We start from the raw sequence: 23,174 nt of genomic DNA, 5'->3' as shown, positions 1-23,174 counted from the left end.
GTCAGTAATCAATAGGGCGCCTAAGTATCTTGAATCTGTGAATGAGCTCATATTTCATAGTTTCACAAGAGCGGTTGCTAAATGTCCCGTTCACACACACATAAAAGTTATGTGCCTTACCACACAAACAGCGGCAGCGGCTAGAGGGTTGACCGTCCGCCAAAAGAACGGGGATGGCCAACTGTTTGTGGCCAACTCAAGGCAGTAACACGTGACCCCCCCCCCCCCCAACACACACACACACCTCTACTCCCCGCTACACACACCCCTTCTAATTAAGAATTCTTTTCATTTCAAACATCGTCAACACGCTTGAGATATATTCACTCTCTTATAAAACACCTATGTTCTTATGTACAGAGCTAAAGAGGTTGTGACTATTTTATCAAGCACAGTTGCTCTTCTATTAGTGAAAGGATAGCCACGTATGCACGTGCACTTTAGCTCACGTAGGGTTTAAGGGACTTCTAGTATGTCATTTAGGAAGACTGGTAAAACATATCTGCCGATTTCATTTCTTCATCATTTTTTAAAATTAGACCGGACTATAGAACGTGTCATCATTTCCCGTTTGCTCTGTACAACAGGAAACTAGTCACAGCATCCTATTGCTCGCAAAATCGGAAACCAGTACTCACTTCGCCTTGCTCTACACAACCGGAAGCAACCTTCCTTTCAGGTCAAGGTCGTTTCCACTGTGTTCTGGATGTTTGAAAGTCAGAAACACTGACACGAACCAGAGCTCCACTGCACCCTTTGTACCTTACATGTTTTCAGCACCACAAAGCAATATACAGTTTAAAATACCGCGACCAAATAAACAGTCATGTGAACAGTGCAACAGTACAACACACCTTTTATCATTAGGATTTATTTTCGAGCTGGAAAAAAGCACAAGGGTGGGGCGCAGTTGTCCCAGTATTTCTTCATCTGGTCCACATACTCCTGCGTCTCACAACGGTTGGCGGGACAGCAGACTCCACTGACTGGCGTGTAACAGACCAATCCTGCAAACACAAAATAAAGGCGTGAACACAGGCATTAATGACACCGATGTAACATCTTAAGGTGATTTCATAATAACCAGTATCTGATCTTAAGTATTAAAGGAGGAGGGGAGAGGGGAGAGTGGTTAATGCGTTCACTCGTCACGACGAAGGTCCTTGTTCGATTCCCCCCATGGGCACAGTGTGTGAAGCCCATTTTCCCTTTTCTGGTGTCCCCCGCCGTGATATTGATGGAATATTGCTAAGAGTGACGTAATACGTAACTCACTCATTCACACACGTATTAAAAAGGACGATGCATTCTTTTGAAACACAAATCACTATAACACTTTAAATCAGTGACATCATATATGCCATCACCACTGATATTTTTGAAGTGATGTAGCTGCGTGCTTACAGAATGCATGTCCCTCAGTACATATCTAATATTGCTGTTTACAGGTCGACATAATAAATCAGTGATAATAACGATTACGCGTCTTTCTGATGCAGATTTGATGCAAAGGAAATCCGCCGGACATGTTAATAGAAATAACTAGAAAGGTTTTACGTCTTCCTGATACAACTGTGATACTGCTGACTGTACATCTTCCTGACACAGATGTGATATTTCTGACTGTAGGTCTAACAGATACAGCTGTGATACTGCAGACTGTACGTCTTCCTGATACATCTGTGATATTGCTGACTGTACGTCATCCCGATACAGCTGTGATACTGCTGACTGTACGTCTTCATGATGCACCTGTGATATTGCTGACTGTACGTCATCCTGATACATCTGTGATACTACTGACTGTAGGTATAACAGATACAGCTGTGATGCTGCTGACTGTACGTCTTCCTGACACAGCTGTGATATTGCTGACTGTAGGTCTAACAGATACAGCTGTGATACTGCTGACTGCACGTCTTCCTGATACAGCTGTGATACTGCTGACTGCACGTCTTCCTGATACAGCTGTGATGCTGCTGACTGCACGTCTTCCTGATACAGCTGTGATGCTGCTGGCTGTACGTCTTCCTGATATAGCTGTGATACTGCTGACTGTACGTCTTACTGAAAGCTTTGATACTGCTGACTGTACGTCTTACTGATACAGCTGTGATACTGCTGACTGTACGTCTTCCTGATACATCTGTGATACTGCTGACTGTACGTCTTACTGATGCAGCTGTGATACTGCTACCTGTACGTCTTCCTGATACAGCTGTGATATTGCTGACTGTACGTCTTACTGATACAGCTGTGATATTGCTGACTGTAGGTCTAACTGATACAGCTGTGATATTGCTGACTGAGCGTGTTTCTGATACAGCTGTGATGATGATGACTTTACGTGTTTCTGATACGGCTGTGATATTGCTGACTACATCTTTCTGATACAGCTGTGATGTTGCTGAGTACATCTTTCTGATACAGCTGGGATGTTGCTGACTACGTCTCTCTGATTCAGCTGTGATGTTGCTGACTACGTCTCTCTGATTCAGCTGTGATATTGCTGACTACGTCTCTCTGATACAGCTGTGATATTGCTGACTGCACGTCTTACTGATACAGCTGTGATATTGCTGACTGCACGTCTTACTGATACAGCTGTGATATTGCTGACTGTACGTCTTCCTGATACAGCTGTGATACTGCTGACTGTACGTCTTACTGATACAGCTGTGATACTGCTGACTGTACGTCTCTCTGATACAGCCGTGATGCTGCTGACTGTACGTCTTCCTGATATAGCTGCGATACTGCTGACTGTACGTCTTACTGAAAGCTTTGATACTGCTGACTGTACGTCTTACTGATACAGCTGTGATACTGCTGACTGTACGTCTTCCTGATACATCTGTGATACTGCTGACTGTACGTCTTACTGATACAGCTGTGATATTGCTGACTGTAGGTCTAACTGATACAGCTGTGATATTGCTGACTGAGCGTGTTTCTGATACAGCTGTGATGATGATGACTTTACGTGTTTCTGATACGGCTGTGATATTGCTGACTAAATCTTTCTGATACAGCTGTGATGTTGCTGACTACATCTTTCTGATACAGCTGTGATGTTGCTGACTACGTCTCTCTGATTCAGCTGTGATGTTGCTGACTACGTCTCTCTGATTCAGCTGTGATATTGCTGACTACGTCTCTCTGATTCAGCTGTGATATTGCTGACTGTACGTCTTCCTTATACATGTACAAGTGTGATAAAGTCACACTGCCGAGTAGAATGACGCACACTAAATCACACTGCTGTTTCACAATGATGCACATTAAGTCACACTGCTGACTCACATTAACGCACACTAAGTCACACTGCTGACTTTCAATGATGCACACTCAGACACACTGCTGACTCACAAAGACGCACACTAAGTCAAACTACCGACTCACACCGACTCACCTGGGGCACACTGGCACCTACTGCTACACACCTCCTTCAGCTGGGCTGATCCTGCTTTACACGTGCCCCTATTGGTAGATAGACCAATTTCAGCATCTACAAAAACAGTGACAAGTCTCATCACACACTTTCAAAAATAGTCACCCATAAACACCGCTTCGTAAGCCTTCTACAAAGGAGTGTCTTGTAAATGGTGGTGTTAAGTGTCAACCTACAGGCCTGGGTCCGGTTCAAAAGCCTGTTAAATTTTAACGGACCGTTAACTAGTCCTTAACGGAACGTTAACGTCAAGAGAGTGAAAGCCTGTTGTTCAAAGCTCTGTTACCTTTTAACTGCCTTTTAGGAACACGTTAAGTCAACGTCATGAAAGGGGGTACATTAGTTCACTAACGTTACCATTGGCATTAGTTCAAGACCTACATACATGGTGACAAAATGGCATTTATTGTCCAGCCTAATGCAGCATTCATGAACATTAGATTAAAAAGAAAACCTAAGGAATTCAGAAATTTGTTGTTGATTTTAATGAAGAGGAATTACACCAAAGATACAGATATTGGCCTTTTTGGTAACTTCATTACTGTTATTTTTTACTTAAAATTTCAGCATGTTCCCGATACATTGACTTAATAACATTTTCTTCTTCGAAGCTGAATTTTTTTCTTTTCCTTTTCTTACAGTCAGATGGTGCTGAGCTGATGATTTCAGATGCTTCTGATAGCGATGCCATTTTGACAGGGAATCATGGGACAGTGTTCAAGGAATTGTGGGTAATGGTAAGGTCCTTAACAGGCTGTTAACCTCAAATCATACTGTTAGTTAACGGCCTGTTAAAAAGACATTCCAGCAACCAAATTTGAACTTACTGTTAGCTATTTAACGGGTCGTTAGTGTTTAACGGTACGTTAAAATAACGGTACTTCGAACAACCGGGCCCTGGACACCGGGCATATACAGGTCATTTTCTTAGTTTTTTGTCCGTGAAGGTCCGGGGTAGAACAGGTCTTCAGCAGCCCACGCGTACGCTGGCCATAAAAAGCGACTCAGCTTGTCGTAAGAGGCGACTAACGGGATCGGGTGGTCGGGCTGACTGACTTGACACATGTCACCGGTTCCCAATCGCGCAGATCGATGTTCATACTGTTGATCACCGGATTGTATGGTTCAGACTCGATTATTTACAAACCGCCGCTTAAGTTTCTATAAGAATTCTTAAGATTAAGAAACATTCTTAGTTTCTTTCTTAGCCCAAACTAAGAAAACATCTTAGCGAAAAATGTTCTTGCAACTCAGAATTGATATGCATGATAGGATTGTATGTACGAGTATTAGCGGTGCAAATGACATTTTGGAAAACCCCACGAGAATTTTAGTAACGTCTTTTAGGCAGACGACAGCAAAATGGAACCTCTGACAAATAAATCAAGGCAACCCGCCTTGTGGTGCAAAACAAGAGCCTTTTACTCGGCAAATTCGGTGCGGGGGTAACAGCTCAAACGAAAAAGGAAAAATGGACAGACATATACGCTCAAATCAATTCCACGTTCCAAAGTGAGTGACGTTTCTTTTTATAGCAAATGTTTAGAAGCAGGTTAGAAATAAGATAATTTATCCGATTCTTTAGCCAGTTACTTTGGAAAATATTTCATCATTATGTTTATAAAAATCAAAGCTTTGAATATCGCCCCAGGACGTCAAAGGAGGACAGTCGGTCAACCTCATCAGACATGAGGAGTTGCTTTTAGCATTATCACGGCAAGGGACACCAGAAATGGGATTCACACATTGTACAAATGTGAGAAATCAAAGTCGGGTCTACGGCAGGACGAGAAAACGCTTAAGCACTTGTCTTCACCACTTCCCCGATGTTGTACAAAGTGATTTTAGCGCTAAGGTGACTTAACTCCCATACTCTAACACAGATGTTGGGCAGCTGGGAACGCTTTGGACAACGGCTGCCTGATCAACAAAAACAGTCAGGTGATCGATGCAGCAGAAAAAGTCTCTGACACGATAACTAGTACGGTAGTGTTTACTTGGATGTTGCTTGGCTACCTCTCTGGTGCCCTTAGAACAACTTCACGGTTTCAGTTTTTACTGGTCAAAAGTCAAAGATTCATTTACATCATCAAAATCGGTGTCAAGATAACTTCTACTTCTGGTTTAAACACATGTTCACATCGACTGAAACATATAGCTTCACCGGTGAGACAAACAGAATAGAAAATTCGAAGTAAATGATAAAAGCTATCCTGACACCTGAGCCTTTGTTTGAAAACATGATTAAGAGACTATTCCCTGAGTGTTTGCAAGGTCGGATAGCGTTCTACCTGCCTCATGAACCAAAAAATTGGAACAACATTTGGCCTCTATGGGCCTCAAGAAGCGGACGTAACATATCTCTTGCCGACAGACATCTGATAAGAAGGCTTTTGCTGAACTATCATAGACCATGTGTGTTTACTGGTTCTCTCAGCAGACTACGGAAAATTAAAGGTTAGATCCCAATGATACGAATGGTGTTTATTTTACAACACTGCCAGAATGTCCTCAAAGTCTGTAGATTCTGTCGTACTATTGTACACAAAACTGAAGGATTTCTAAAGCATATACTTGGAACTGAAAGTCGACGGTGCACAGCATGAGACTGTTCTTTAGAAGGGGACATTGATTGGGAAATTTTAGTCTCCTCTTAAGCAGTATTCTACGAAAGAAAAACCCATAATACAGGTGTTCAAAAACCCCATCGCCTGACGCCCGAAACAAGTCACTTTTCATTTCAGGCAAGATAATTTCTTCTTACGGTTTCAAAATGCAAATAAACTCGGATTTCATTTCATATCTGCTAAAAATCGCTAGACAATTTCATAATGATAATAGAGTAGAGATAACTTTCTTTGCTATACATCACTTCCCAATAAATAGTCCACAAAACATTGGCAATGTTGATGTATTCTTCCATGATTTACATCATCACGATTACGTTATTAAAAATCTGGGCAAGTGTTATGTTTTTCGCTGTACGAGACACGTGTTAAACAAAAGAGGTATTGATTTCACGCCACGGTCAGTGTGTATTGCACGTGGTTAATCGCCAATGTACTTGTAGCAAGTGCATTCGTCCAGATTACTTGCCCCGCCTGCTTGTCACAAACGCGTTCACTGCGCTGGCTTATCTTTTACTTGTCAAGCAGTAACTGTAATTACATGCAGGTGCATACGTACTTTTCATTGAAGGGTCGAGGAGTACGTTTTTCTCATCCCTGCAGCACGAGCCGGTTCCACAATCTTGTGACGTACTGCATGTTGTTCCGCCTGAGTATCTTGCACCCTCGGCAGTCACCTGGTGATTAGACCACTTTCTTCAAAATGTATATTCAGGATCAATATTTGCAATATCCTGGGAATGTCTGGGTGAGCCACTGTGAAAATGGGCTTCATGAATATATGAATATTGTATTCATGTGTGGAATCGGACTCAAGTTTTCGGGATGCCGAGCAAACATATGAACCGCCAGGCCTACCTAACAAGCGTTTACACTGAATATAAATATACGCAAAGAGGAAACTTAATTGATTGATTGAGGTTTAAAGATACATCGGCAATATATCAGCCATATCGTGACGAAAAATAGTTCATAATGCATAGTACATATACTATAAAAACCCTGTCAGCGAAGGACAGAAAAATTACCAGATTATCACAACAGGAGTCGCAACCAGCTAGCTTATATCTTTAAAAGTTACTTTAGAAAACTCTGTTTGGACTATGCAATATAAAAATGGGCTACTGATCGCAAACAACCGATGGAAGATCACCATACCAGGGACCATGGGGACCTACAGTGCTTTGGCTACCCACACGGACCCTACCTGGATGCACAGTGAGTGAGTTAGTGAGCGAGTTTAGTTTTACGCCGCTTGTAGCAACATTCCAGCAATACCACGTTGGCGGACACCAGAAAATGGACTTCACACATTGTACCTATGTGGGGAACCGAACGCTTTAACCACTTGGCTTCCCCCATCGCCCCTGGATGTACAGAATCCCTTAAGCAGCTGATAACTATAGAGAAACATAGTAATGAATTAAAATGACCAATATTCTGCGTTTAAAATTGTGGTAAGAGGTAAAGTACTCTCTGTTTCGGTCGTACCCTCTCAAGAGGACGGTTCATTTCATGAATCAATTTCTGGTGTGGCTGAAAGCCGACTGCTAGAAGTGTTATAAAACCACACTCGTTTATACAAAAACACAGGAAGTCCGAGTTTTTGTAGATTCATACATTCAAAATCTATTGACTACTTAAGCTAGTGTAACTAATCAATTAAGGAATGAACTCAAGCATATACAGACATGCCCCCCCAAACACAGTAATTGTTTATGTATAAAAATATATAACGTGGTACAAAATACTAACCATGGGCGGGGAGAATACAGCTTTTTGATATTTTGAGAATAGGGGTGGGGCGGGAAGGAGAGGTCAGCGTGGGGTGGGGGTGGTGGTGGTGGTGGTGGTGGTGTTACCCTGGTTCCGTCTATCTTCTACCGTCTATCCGTCTCCCGCTCGACAGGGAAGTTTGACATGCCTCGGGCGTGAGTGAGCATGTCACCTAGTTTCCTTTAAGTGCTGCACAATAGAGTACACTATAACAATACTACAGCGACATGCGACGCATGTGGATGTGGCTCAGCCCGTGTTCCCTTCATCGCGGGATTGTTGATTTCATTAAATTGTGTTACCGACGTGAACCGACAAACCTGCATTGTTTGTACAATCAGTAAACATATCGCCGATACAAAGGTTGTCTGAGACCCTGAATCTATATTCAACCAGTCACAAAGAGTTAGCTCCTGTACAAGGACCCCCAGTATCTCCAGTGCATGACTCCGTCAAATTGTTTACGAATATTACAGGGTTCTATGTTAAAGCACCTGTTGTATATGGATATAGTGAGCATAGGGATGTAGTGATGACAACAATGGCTAGTGGCTGCATCCAAAGACTTTCGACTGTTTAAATACAACTAGCTTAGCATGCCAGTCGATACAACAATGGCCACACACACAAGTGCCATCACAACCTGATGTTTCTTACATACCGCTCGATATAAGTACAGTCACTACCCGTATCGCTTGATATGACTACAATCACCACTCGTATCGCTTGATATCATTTCAACCACCACCCGAACTGCTTGTTATGGCTACAATTACCAATCGTATCGCTTGATATCATTACAACCACCACCCGAACTGCTTGATATGACTACAATCACCAATCGTATCGCTTGATATCATTACAACCACCACCCGTATCGCTTGATATCAGTACAACCTAACACGCATACTGATCAATAGTGTCACCCGCCGCAACGTGTTATACAATTGCAAGCACCACCCGACCGAAAAACCAGAGTGAAACACTTACAATGGCTGCCAGTAAAATGATCAAGCCTCTCATTGAAGACATCAGCGCTGCAACTGTCGCTACCTGCATACACAAATCTAGATTTATGCACGCACTCCCGGATGTGACAGGGAGAAGACAGCATGTGCCAATCAGGTATTGTATGCCTTTGGCAAACATTGCCGGAACTGCCACATGTGAAAACCGACTGACGTAATGAATGTTCACACCTCTAACCTTCATCCATATTAGCTTTGTACCTCAGGCAATTTCGTTTCACTGTTACAACATAGTAGTACATGTATGGATATTTACTGAAGAAAATAAATCCAATTATATACATGTAAATGCAGAATTTGTTTTTCACACTATTTACTAAGAAAATAGCTATTAATCATTAATCTAATTAAATGAGCCAGGATTGTACGATTGAAGAGTATTCAAGCAAGGGGACACTGAATTATCCGACACTCAGCACATTCCGACATTTTGTCCCGGTCCCAGTCAGTGTCGGATTATACAGAATCCCCTGAATATATCCCCATCGGAAACACCAAAAGTCTGCTTCACTCACTGTACCCACGCGGGGAATCGAACCCGAGTCTTCGGCGCGATCAGCGAACGCTCAAACCTGACAGCTACTCCTCTGCCCCTATACGTCCAAGCACTCGAAAGCAACTTTTGAAAAGGACATTTAAATTATTACATCACACTTAATACGCAGAAGATATTGAGTATTGATTGGAGTATACAGAGTTCTAGAGTGAATTTGCTATAATTACACAGTCTTTCTTGTATTTGAATTATTGACACAGACTGCAGTAATATTACTCAACGATAAGTAGAGTCAATAATGTGTAACCAGCTGTGCCAGTCGTTACACAAATAACCGGTTGTGAATATTTTACTACCACATCTGTTGTCTTTTGAATGGTGTGGGACATAGGTACGCTCCGTTTGGTTCAAAAGCGGTCCGATGAATTGCAACGTAACTCGGAAATATAAACATGACATACTCAATGAAACGCTGATCATAATCAAAACATCATACCAACTCTGTGAGGTTTTTGCAGAATTTTTGTCAAAATAACAAAACAGTTGTTTACTAAACTATCATTACAATACTGACACAGTTCACTGTTTATTACGAGGGAGGAGTGCAGAGAAAGGCACAGCCAGGTGTGCGAGAAGCATGTGCACAAGTGCAGACGAAGTTATTTGTTCATTAACCTGTGCTGTGAAGTCTCCATGCATGCCTTCTCACACACCTGACTGTCACTTTCTCTGCACTCCTCCCTTGTAACAAAGAGCGAACTGTGTCAGTATTGCAATCTCGAACACTGCTTCACTGCTTCCATTCAACGTCAAACAGCCTTGGGAAACACATCACAGCACGAGTAACCCAGCAGCATCAAACTGAATGGAAACACCGTGTAACTTATGATGATGCACTCCAACTTCAGATGTCTCCACATGAAACCATGCGCGGAAAAGGAAACAGGGGAAAAAAGAAATGTAAAAAGGAACAGATTTTGCTAGGAAAAAGTAACAGGAAAAAAACACCTTTTTTTTCTTTATTAACAAAGTATAACATGTTTTGTACATGCTTTGCATCCTGTTCTCGGTTCTCACTAAATGTTCTTATTGTGTCTAATGTTCTCAGGAACCCCAGTCAGGAAATAGGAGATGGATAGGCTGTCTGTTGCATAGTGTTCACAAAAGGTCTTGAGTGGCTCAACCTGGAGTGACACCACGTTCATATCATTCAGCTTGTCTACAATGGCCTGAAACAAAACCTCGTAAGAAGTGCGAGTTTTCCTCTTCAAGTAGAGAATTGTTTTTACAGATGGATATTTTTTTTTAACAAAGTGGCTCATACTATCAAATAAGCTGAGTAGGTCAGGGCATGATCAAAGTAACAGTTTTTATTTAACTAAAATAATTAACTAAAATAAGCCATTTTTCCTGTTACTTTTTCCATGTTTCTTTTTCCTGTTACTTTTTTTCCTACATTGGAAATCATCACCGTGTCATCCATGAAGCCTGGCCAAAAACAGACACCACATCGAGGCCTAGATGTGGACTGCAGTCCTTCAGCCCAGTGAGGCGATCTGTGCCCTTTGCAGCCTCCAACTTCCACTCCGCTGTTTTGCTGTGTCATCAATGCCTGAATACCAGCGCCTTGTCGCTCTTTGAAGTGCGAGCAGCAACTGATTCTACATGATTAATATCGGACTTTCAGTAAATGAAAACCTCTACTTTATATGTACGTATGCTCATTGTCCCATGATGTAAACAACAACATCCTATCTCCTCTACAAGAAGGAAATGAATATGATGATCTTTAGTTGATAATAGTTTGATAATACATGTTTCGTTGCTGACAGTCGATAATATATGTTCAGTTGATAATAGTGATTACATATCTTTAGTTGATAATAGTGAATATATATATGTAGTTGATAATAGTGATTATATATATGTAGTTGATAATAGTGATTATATATATTTAGTTGATAATAGTGATTATATATGTTTTGACACAGTCTAAAGTAAATGGGCTTCCAACTCTTCAGGCTGTACCTGCAACAGTTTACCATAACTTTAACCTTGTAACACTTCACACGGAAAATCAAATCAAAATAGTTTGATAGTTTGCTTTCTAACTTTTGGATACAAACGTTATGGTTCGTTTTTGGTGTGATGTTTTCACTACATTCTGGGCAAAAACCATTCGCTTTCAAGCGATGTACAGCGATTCGTCTTTCAACGGAGTGCTAACTGTCAGCCGCTTGCAACCGCATCAATCGCTGGATGAGGTCGCTTCGTTCTCAAACCAAAATGGCGGCTTAAGAAAATTTGAATTCAAAGGCTGAACAAAAGTATTTGACTGTCAAATCTTGAAAAACAAAAAACAAAACAAAAACAAAACAAAACAAAACAAACAAACAAACAAACAAACAAAAAAAAGAAAAAAGAAAAAGAAACAACAACAACAACAAAACCAAAACAGAAACAAAACAAACCCCAAAACAAAACAGCAACAACTACAAAAAAAACCCCCAAACATCTTATATCCCAGCATCCCCTGTTTGTTCCACAGGTTCAATGTAGTCATCAGCAATCAGTTCGTCACTCGTCATCGAGACTCTCCTATTACGTTCTTTATAAGCCCCAGACGAGCAAACTGTAATCACTCCACCATTTATGGAAGAGCGATAAGCACTTCGAGCTGTTCAAAAGCGATTCATTTCCTTACTCTAAGCGATTTTCGGCTTGCAACGCACCCTCAATGTTGAAGTAAATGTTTGAATATGACCCACTTGGGCCAACTCAAACAGATTGTAGTCTCGCCCTCGGATCTTGTGAACATTTCTGATAAATGTAAATTAGCATGACTCCCACCCGTATAATTCGGACTACATATTCTGAGTGAAGATTCTAATCCTTTAGCTGGATGCAGTCGCACCCATGGTGTGTGGATCTCAGGCCAACACAAGGGAGAATTTGCATTTTACTGACATTGTGTATTTCCAAACATAACATGTGTTACACTTGTCCAGTTTCTAACTCATATATTCATAGTTGAAATCACTTCGTAAACAACTTTCATTGATATTGGGAACGAGTTTTCTCACAGGGTAGAGGTGATGACGGAGGTGATGCCACCGTGCCCCGTCTTAAACCTATTCAAGGTCTGTTTACTCAAGCAAATCAAAGAAGAAGCCGCTCGCGAGTTTCCAGTAAAACAAAGAGAGTGAGTGAGTGAGTTGAGTTTTACGTCGCACTTAGCAGTATTCCAGCTATATGGCGACGGTCTGTAAATAATCGAGTCTGGACCAGACAATCCAGTGATCAACAACATGAGCATCGATCTGCACGATTGGGAACCGATGACATGTGTCAACCAAGTCAGCTAGTCTGACCACCCGATCCCGTTAGTCGCCTCCTACGACAAGCATAGTCACCTTTCATGGCAAGCGTGGGTTGCTGAAGGCCTATTCTACCCCGGGACCTTCACGGGTTAAAACAAAGAGACCCAAGGGAGGTGGCGGCAAATAGTCACAAAACACAACATATTCTGAAATCCATAGCACATACTTTCACGTGTGTTCTCAACAGTAGGGGGGTGGCGGAAACAATCTTTACGAATCTACCACACTTACACACAAAGAAGACACAGACCTTTATGCTGTCACAAGCAAGTGTGTAGAATTATGACAACCTTAATCAGAACCCTCCGTTTGTCGTAAGAAGCATGTACGTTACATCAGGTGATCAGTTTGTCCTTGATGTCGTAATCCTGCCGCACTCGACAAAGGACGGTACTTGTCTTGGTGACAATGTTGGTGTACTGTAGCATACACATATTTATTCGTGATAAGTTTAAATGCTCAAAGGGGCATACACGTAGAATATCCATAAATCTAGAAATTATAACAAAGACAGGTGTTTGACACAATATTATCTGTTATGTGATATTCACTTTGATTTGTCTGTGAATTGATAGACGAAGGTCAAAATGTCGAAAGTAAGTACTGCTTCACTTTTGATCTAAACCACTGATGAGATATTGTTTGTTTATATCCAGCCAGTAATTTTGAACCAGGCATTTTTTGAGAGGGGCAATAATTCATTTCCCGGTAACTTGAGTGTTTTGTTTTTATCAAGTCTTAAGGAATGGTTTCTACTGGTTAATGTAAGGATTCTGGTTGACTCTTTTGGTGTGAAGATAGCTCCATTAGCTGTAAAAATGTCGTCGTTTAGTGAACAAACACTAAATTAATGTAACCATCACATACAATGTGTCCGTTTTTGTTTCAAAACATTCAGTTGAATGATCTAGCGCCTTGTTTCCATTTTGGACATGACTGGTCACCGGCTTTTGTTGAAGCAAGCAGAAACATAGCAAACATGTTAAATATACAAGGATCTACGTAAATGCCTTTCAATAGTTATGATTTTTTTCTTCAAAATGTCTTCAAAACTTTTCATCTAACTTGTAATGTCAGACTCTCCCGCGTTCATCACTGATGAGTTATTGTTTGTTTGTATCCAGCGTTTAAATAGGTAGTATTAAATCTTAAATCTGTTCATTTTGTTGTGTAAACTGGGTATTAAGAACAGTGAATTTTGTTAAAGCGTTGAATGTAAAATGTGCATTGATAGGGTGAATTTTATATAAACTGAATATAGCGAGTTAGGTATATGATAAGCCAGGAACACGGTGATGGTGGAATATTGGAATCAACACTGTCACCAGTCGCTATGACAAATACCCTGGTGTTTTGAACCACTTCGTAAGTAGTAGTATACCCAAATGACAGAATGGGGCTATTTCATCAAGCGTTTTCACCTCAATTCTTAGGCTGCAAAAAAAATTAAATGTTTCTCGGGCACTTTTTATAAAAGTGACGAGGAAGGAACACGTTTTTCTCTCAGAAATACAGCTTGGGAAGTTTAGCACTTGTTAGTAAGTTGCAGATTTAGTTACACTAAATAGAGGCCACTCATTCTTGTAGTGGACATATGGATGATCGGGACGCGGCCAAGTCACTATTTTATACAAACTGAATATACCAAAAGCCAGGCATATAATGACACAGGAACACGGTGATGGTGGTATCAAAACTGTCACCAGTCACTATAACAAATACCCTGGTGTTTTGAACCATGTCGTAAGTAGTAGTATACACACATGACAGAACGGGGCCAATTCCCCTCATGAAACGTTTTCACCTCATTTTTTCAAAAGTGGCGAGGGCGGTAGGACTTTGTTTTTAATTTTTGATAGAAAAAATGTGACGAGGGAGGAACACATTTTTATTTGTTCTCTCAGAAATACAGCTTGGGAAGTTTAGCACGCGTTAATAAGTTGCAGATTTAGTCACACTCGTTCTTACAGACACGCATTCTTATAGTGGACAAATGGAACGCGGTTAAGTCAAAATTATTTTTTCAAATGGCAATAAAAAAAACTGTTACACGCACAAAAGTGACACACAGATGTCGGAGAAACATTTCACTTTTTCATTTAGCCTTGTCCGTTTTGCTAATCTGAGTGAGATATATGTACAGCTCTTGAAATGTAACTGTAGCTGGTAATTTTGAACTAGTCAGTTTGGAGAGGGTTAATGATTCATTTCCCGGTAATCTGAGTGTTTTGGATAGTCTTTTGTTTTTATCAAGACTTAACGAATGATTTCTACTGGTTAATGTAAGGATTCTGGTTGACTGGGATGAAGATAGCTCCATTGGGTTTAAAAATGTCGTCGTTTAGTCAACAAACACTGTTACAACAATCGCATACAATCAGTGTATGAAATAGTGTTTGCCCGGCGGCCCGCTGCCTTTTAGTTACATGGCGGGCTTAAAACTTCATTTTATAGCCAGCCCTATGGACCAATATTATTTCCAAGGTCATACATTTGACCATGTCATTGACTATTGGAAATATTTCGAAAATATGGTAGCTAAATGATGTCTGTCATGATCAATCAAACTATAACTTCCACAGATCAGCCAAACCATTTATCTAACACGAAATGTGATTGGTCTAGAGAATGTTTTCAGCCAATGATCAGTGTTGTTCTTTTCTGATAGTTTGTAACAATAACACATCGATTCATTAATCACATTATTTTAACACCTTATCCCACACTATTTTATTTATTTTAACACTTTATCCCAGTTTCTTGTTTTTGATACAGGGGTGGCTACATGTTAACAGGACCAGCAACATTCATTTATCAGCCCTGGGGGCATGCTGGGTATTTTACAAAGACGACGTTGAGTAAGACATGCATCGTCAATATGTCCTCCTTCATACACACCCTGACCATCTGGTTTGTTTGTTTGTTGTTTAAAGCCTCTCTCGGAAATCTTCTGGCTATATAACTGTGGTCTCTAAATAATCGAATATGGACAGGCAATCCCATGATTAGCAGGAAGAGCATCAGTAAACGCAGCTTGGACACGATGATATGCATCGACCAAGTCAGCGAGCTTGACCACCCTATGCATTAATATTCCTTTAAAACAAACATGGGTAGCAGAAGACCAATTCCATTGGCGAATTAGACGAGTCTGTAAGACGCTCGAGACATCCTCTAGTTCCTGTTTATCTACACCATTTGTTATTTGGAACACGAAAGATGCACGTGACAAGACTGTATTATTTTATTGTAAGTACACGCACACACACACATTGAACCTTTCGGTGTAGCTGATGTGATATACATGTATAAGTTTTGGTATCCTACTCTCAGAAGTTATTGAACAGCTCACACTGACAGAAAGAGACCCCCATCACGGCAGTGAAAATGAATAAAATTGAGTATAGAACAGTAATTAAGTTTTTAGTTCTTGAAGGAAACTCGGCGAAGAACATTGAAGAAAGGCTTTCAGCAGTTTATTGGAAGTCTTCCCCTTGATCTGCTACCATCAAACGAGGGTCAATGAATTTAAGCATGGTAGAGAGAGTCTTGAAGATGAACCCCGTCCAGGTCGCCCAACAAGAAGCACAAATCAGGACACCATTGAGAGAGTGCATAGACTCGTGCTGGAAAATCGTCGAATCACACTCCACGAGTTAGAGGAGACCACAGGTATTTCACACGGATCCATCGAGACAATTCTTCATGAACATCTCGTCATGTCTAAGGTGTGCGCAAGATGGGTGCCAAGAATGCTTACAGATGAAATGAAGCAAACAAGGGTCTCCATAAGCAACTCCATGCTAACCAGATACAACAAGAATCAAGATTTTCACTTTAGGCTAGTAACCTGTGATGAAACCTGGATCCACCACTATGATCCTGAGAGCAAACAAGAATCCATGGAATGGAAATATGTCACTTCTCCCAGGACCAAGTTCAAAGCCTCCAGATCAGTGCAGAAGGTAATGGCGACAGTCTTCTGGGATAGCAAAGGCGTCATCCACATAGATTACTTACTAAAAAGGAAGAACAATGAATGGGGAATATTACGCTAACTTGCTGAAGCAAGTGCGACAGTCAGTCAAGGAGAAGCGCCGGGGCAAGATCAGACGTGGTATTCTTCTACATCAAGACAATGCTCCAGTACACACCTCTCGCGTTGCAGCCGCTGCTGTACAGGAATGCGGGTACGAAATCTTGCCGCATCCCCCCAGGTCTTACTTTCCAGACCTGGCACCAACAGGAAGTGAGGAACAAAGTTGTGATCACGTGACCCGGGGTCATAGTGCACAGTTGACTCCGGCATTCCAGTCGACAGACTAACCCTTGTTATTCTACCATATCCAGCCGAAATTTGACGAAATTGACAAAATCCATTTGTAAGCATGCACGAAATTTCTGGGAGCTTAAATCAACACTATTATCGCATTGATTTGTGATGGATGCGGCAGGTATCCAATGAGTATTTTTAAAAGCAGTAAAGTTATTAAATACTGGATAAAACTGCTGATTATGCCTTCAAATTACTTTCCCAAGAAGTGTTATAATAACATGTTGTTATATGATAAAGAGGACACCCACACGGGGCAACAAATGCTGAAGAAAGCTTTCTATGTTCTGTTGGTTTTGGAATTACTTGGAATTCACAATATCACCTACATGATTCAAACAACACTTAACGACAAGACAAACAGATATGTATGTTCAAACATGGCGAGAGAGGATGTTCTTATCAAGTAAATGCATGTATTGTCTACCGTTTTAAAATGCCATAGTCATTGAGCTATATCTGTCCTGTGTTAATGTAGAAAGGTTCAGAAATGCAGTCGCAGGAATGAGATGTTCTTCTCATGTTTTGTTGATTGAAAGAGGCAGATATAAGGTTGTGAAAATAGAACATAGATTATGTACACTTTCTAATTTATAGGTTATAGAAGATGAATTACATTTTCTTTTGATATTTTCTTTTTATGACCGGTTTTGAATCAAATATATTTAAATATATTACTATGTCCATCCAGTCTGATAAATTTCTCCTCACTGTTAAGTTGTGAGAATTCAGTTTTTCTCGGAATATTTCAGTGTTCTTTGACTATGCTATGATTACCCGATCTAAATTCCTCTCAAATGTAACATAACTTTGTGTGCTATGGGCCTGGGCCTTTTCGGTGCAAATGTAGATTATATAGCTTGTGCTTCTACAACATCAAAATAAGAGTCCACTTTACCTTAATTTCTTTGTATGTCTTGAACACAGGCACCTCTAAGACAACATGTATCGGCAAGAGGCCATACAAATAGGTGTACCTAACGTATGCTTCTAGCTGTCAATAACTCTCTTTCTCTCTCTCTCTCTCTCTCTCTCTCTCTCTCTCTCTCTCTCTAACAAAGTGGACTCAGTGGGAAATGACCAATACTGTGTTAACAAATCCATTTTAACGAAAAGGAAAAAGGAGCGGGAAGAAGCCATGTCGCACCCGGAGAATCGGGATTGATGTAGGGACCATAACCCACGTGTAGAAACTCAGAGCAATGACCAAATGGTCAGTGTAGGTTAGCTCCCCGTAACTCCGCATGAGTTGAGAATTGCCCTGTACAGTAGACTCTAGCCAGTGTAGTAAGAGTGACCAGGGGTCTAAGAGATAGTGTAGAAATCCCCTGAATAATGGTCACTGGGCAGTGCAGAAAAGCTCTGGCCGAGCATTGCTAGCGTATGAAGAGTGGGTCTCAATAATCAGCCAGAGAGAGAAGGAGTTCACAAACACAGCCTCGCTACTACTCAGGCTCTCTCTCTCTCTCTCTCTCTCTCCCTCTCTCTCCCTCTCTCTCTCCCAGGTGACTATGTGACGTAGTTGACAAATAAAGAAACGTCTATATCCTTGTATTTTTGGTTGTTGTCTCTTACTTTGTTACAAGTAATTGGCTGGATGGGTTCTTGATTGGTGCCGTGACCCGGATCCTCCTCAGACGAAAACTTGGAGCGCCCAGTGGACTGCGAAATACGACTGAGGAACTAAGGGTTCGTTAGTACTCTCTCTGTTGAAATGGCTGGCCAGGAATTAGGCGAATGTTTACAAAGGTTAGCAGGACAGATAACGGGACAGTTAGCGAATTTGTCAGGATAGCTGATGACTACATCAGTGACTGCTTGATGTTGGCATGTGAGGGAGGTAAGGTGTCTATAGTGAAGCATCTTTCTTTGAAAACCTTTGACATCAACAGGAAAGGTGGGTCTCAGAATCAGCCAGCTGTTATGATGTATGATGTATATAATCGTCTTGTGTCAGAGGGAGTTGATGTGTCACTGACTGATGACTACAACAGTGATTGCTTGATGTTGGCATGTGAGGGAGGTAACGTGTCTATGGTGAAACACCTTCTTTCCTTGACACAATTTGGCCAGGGTCCAAAGGGATTAGAGATATATGTCATTATTGCAAAGAAATGGTTCAACGATCACATTGTGAATATTCTGAGGTCCTCTTCACCGTGTGAATAGTTTCACTGGACTGAAGAGAACATAACTCACTGACTGTTAACCAGAGTTTGAACGTTGTGAACACAGTGCCTCAACATGTGTATTACTGATGCATAGCTAACACTGCACAAGTATATATGTAGCATGTTATTTTGACACCTGAAGAGTAGTATAACTGAGCTACTCCGAAAAGAGAGAAATCATCATTGTGTGCTAACCTTGCATTAGTCAGTCTCTATCTCCTGTGTTCGCTTTACAGTAAACATTCTCTAAATATTTCCCTTGATATGTTTGTGGTAACTACTTTACAGTAATGTACAGATTCAGGTACTTTTGTTGGGGTGAGTCCACACCCACAACCCACATTCTGAAGCCAACTGATCGCCAGGACACAAAGTATACAGTTTAACCCATTTAAACACCATGGCTTCTACAATAAGTGAAGTCTGACAACAGACAGTCTACGTTAAGGACTTTGTGTACCCGACTGATAGGTGTTAATGGGCTCGGGGATGAAATGCAACATATGTTATATTTAAGAGTGTATTTTCTCACTGGTATTTCTAGATGGCATCGTATATTCATTACCGTCACCAAACCGTAGACGCATTCCCGTAATTACAATTTATGTATAAAACAAATCTTCATTTCCATATGCATAGGTGATTGGTTCCTCAATAAGTACTGGAATGTTACGTTGATATCAATTGTTAAATTTCCATCTGGAAAGTGTGAGTCTGTTTCTGTTGAATATGATGATAAATAGTACATGCATAAACTTTGTAAATGTCCCAAAATATCCATTTATACGCGTGTAAAATTTAAACTGTTCGGATATGCTATATTCGTTTTATTCTCTTAATATTTTATTGCGGACCCATGAAGATTCGGCTTGTCATAAAAGGCGACTAACTGGATCGGGTGGTCAGACTCGCTGACAGCAGTCATTGTATCCCATTTGCGTAGACCCATGACAGTGCTGCTGATTACTAAACACACTTACTGATAATTTATTGCTTGTTCGATTGTTTGGTTTTCATGATGGCAATGGAGTATTCAAATATCATTGATGTATTTCTTGATGAGAATATTGTATTATTTGAATCTATTCTCTTATGGGACAGGATATTGTCTATTTAGATGTCTATGTCCTTTGTGAGATACTGTGACATTTCACTCACTCACTCAATCTATCCATATAATTAACAGTATACTATGATTTTAGCAAACACCACAGGGTCACGTATTTTCCCCGTTATAACTGGGGTTCGTTATATCCAGTTTTGGTAAGAAGGGTAAAAAAACCCGTTATACCCGTCCGTTCGTTATATCGGCATATCGTTCAGAGCTCGCCCTGCATCTTGAGTAAATTTCCATATTGAATCTGACTCTATGTTCAAAGTCTGCAGTTGTCCTCACTGACAAAGTCTCAAACACCTTAACATGAGTATGTTGGATCATGACCTCATTGCTTGAACAAAACCCTATTCATCACTGACATGTCAAATGATGCCACACATGAGGCCAAAATTTTGACTTGAGTAGAAATTTACCCCCAAAAATGGTAAAATGGCATCAGCCCATCTGACCTGACTCCACAGACATGTTAAAAATCATTCCAAATAAATGTTGATTTTGTTTGTATCTGTGCAAACAAATGTGAGGGAGGTTTAATTTATATGACCACATAACCAGTTCCTCATATAAATGTCATGTCATATTTCATCGCTTGGTGATAATTCATTGGAACATGTTAACGATGGACGTTAATTAGTCATTATCTTTCTGACACATGGAATGGAAAATATACGAAAGAGAGACAGGGTTCCAGTGACACAACATGAAATGGGCTAAAAATGATTTTCTCCAGTAAACCAAATGCGTAACATGTCCAGCGTTTGCTTGTTTAAGTTCATGCCTTCCACCAGTGGCAACATGGACTTTATGTTTTTCTCTACGATCGACTTTTTGTTGTTGGAGAATTGATATCATTTAAATGCTGACCCATTGCAGAACAGAACCAAACTGAATTCTTGTTGATGCATAAATTTCACACACTTCACATAAGAGAGATATTCCTCTGTAAATATTTTGCTTGAGTATCTGGATTTTGTTTTGTTGGTTAACATCTGTAAAGAATTCGTTGTTTATTTTGTCCGCTATTTATACTTTATATATTTTCATATATTAATAGATATGTATATCTTAATCAGGTTTGTCGTGCTCTTGTGAGATGACACTAGATTTCCATTTCTCAGCTGTATGTTCAAGGTGTCAAATTCCTCATATCTCCCTTGGCTTGGTTTGGTGTCCAGAGGCTTTTAGGTACATTAAGCTATATTGACAATTCTCTTTACTGGGGCTGGCAAAAATGATGGACAATCCGAAAAATAAACGATGGGGAAAATGTTAATGATTATCGATATGAAAATTATGTCACCTGTAATATCGAATGTCAGCTTTTGTGACAGAAAAAGGGTTAATGTACAAATTGCGACTTTATTCATGGTCTGCTTGTGTATGTATAGGATAATCTTTTAAAGGAAGGATGACAATATGAACAACTTCTTCGACAGTTCGATGTGGGTTCCAACACCCCTATCAAGCACGTGGATGTTGTTTTTTGTTGCTATTTCACTCAAAATGAATCACGTCACCTGTCACGAGTGATGTGATACTGACAGAATTCTTTCATTTGTTAGCATTTTGCGAAAAGTTATATTTCTGATATTTATCGATAATCGACCAATATTAGTTAATGATGATCGATATCCTTTATCTTTGTCACTAGCCAGCCCTACCTTTCACTGACATTTCTAAACCAACAGTCATGCGAGATTGTTATACACGTGTGGCTTAAATTATGAAGAGGGAATGTTTATGAAAAATGTCTACAGATAATTCCACCATGCTTACACCCAATCCATATTTACACTCTTTTCTACATATATATGGATCTGACATCAGCAGATTTTTTTGAAAAAGTCTGATACTTGTTTCATACATAATCTCACTGGCATAGTGACAAATTCACATTTGTTACACAATACATTAAGCTACGTAATACATCCGGATGTCCACCCGTCACCAGTGGTGACGTGTTTACTGTGTTATTTACATGTATGTTACATGTTTGGCCGACATGTTTATTAACACGTGATCTGTGGCAATGACATCATTACATTGTCATTGGGAGTTTTAAAACTTTGGAAAAAACTCATTTGACGTCATCACACATATTTGTGGTGTTGTGTTGTCATGTGAGGCATGTGGTCTAACCCTGATCAAGTGAGTTTGTTAACCATTGACACAGCACTGAATGTGTACCCGGTGGGATATTTCATATTGCTGTTAACCTAACTGAAGATCATTTGTATCCAGGGTTTGTGGGATTTCAGGAAAATGGTGCAATGGCCATAGGGACAAGAAATAAGTTATAAATTTGAATTACCAAATAACTGATGTGACCCGTTTGAACTGCAGGAAACAAAACGCCAAGAAAATTAACAACTCTCGAGTAGTGTAGCAGCTAAAAGTGGAAAGAAACTGGATGGGTGGAGGGGTGATGGCAGATCTAAATCCGGATTCGAACTCACGTTTACAGGAACGGGACACGTGACGCAACTATACAAACTGTTCTTCACACAAAGTTTGTTTGTTGTACGATTTGGGGGACATTTAAGTCAATGCACTCAACTCTATCTCTTTTATTCTGGAACGTATATTTACAATTTCTAATGCATTATAAAATTTTAAACAGATCTTGGAGATGTGGTTTAGAATTGGTCCTCAGCAACCCATGTTTGTCATAAGAAGCGTCCAGTCCGATCTGGTAGTCAGACTTGGTTGAAACATCCCAGTTGCGTAGATCGATGCTCATGTTGTTGACCACTGGATTGTCTCAATTCGGATTGGTCTGACATATACTCAGATGA

General features: G+C 40.4%; 1 protein-coding gene and 1 pseudogene across 1 annotated transcript; one reads left to right on the top strand and one right to left on the bottom strand.

Moving 5' to 3' along the window:
* The window catches only part of LOC137255257 (uncharacterized), a 285,609-nt pseudogene that overhangs the window by 234,835 nt on the left and 27,600 nt on the right, over positions 1-23,174 (top strand).
* LOC137255267 (uncharacterized) lies at positions 856-9,075 on the bottom strand. The gene is made up of 4 exons (XM_067792716.1): positions 8,845-9,075; positions 6,638-6,755; positions 3,413-3,508; positions 856-1,007 (listed from the first exon to the last, which is right to left on the bottom strand). The coding sequence occupies exons 1-4, from the start codon at positions 9,064-9,066 to the stop codon at positions 871-873; spliced, it is 573 nt and encodes a 190-aa protein (XP_067648817.1). The 5' UTR covers positions 9,067-9,075; the 3' UTR covers positions 856-870.

This window comes from Haliotis asinina, chromosome 11 (assembly GCF_037392515.1).
Source record: "Haliotis asinina isolate JCU_RB_2024 chromosome 11, JCU_Hal_asi_v2, whole genome shotgun sequence".
Lineage (NCBI taxonomy): Eukaryota > Metazoa > Mollusca > Gastropoda > Lepetellida > Haliotidae > Haliotis > Haliotis asinina.
The sequence above is the reverse complement of the archived record's forward strand: the minus strand, read 5'-3'. Positions and strand labels throughout refer to the sequence as shown.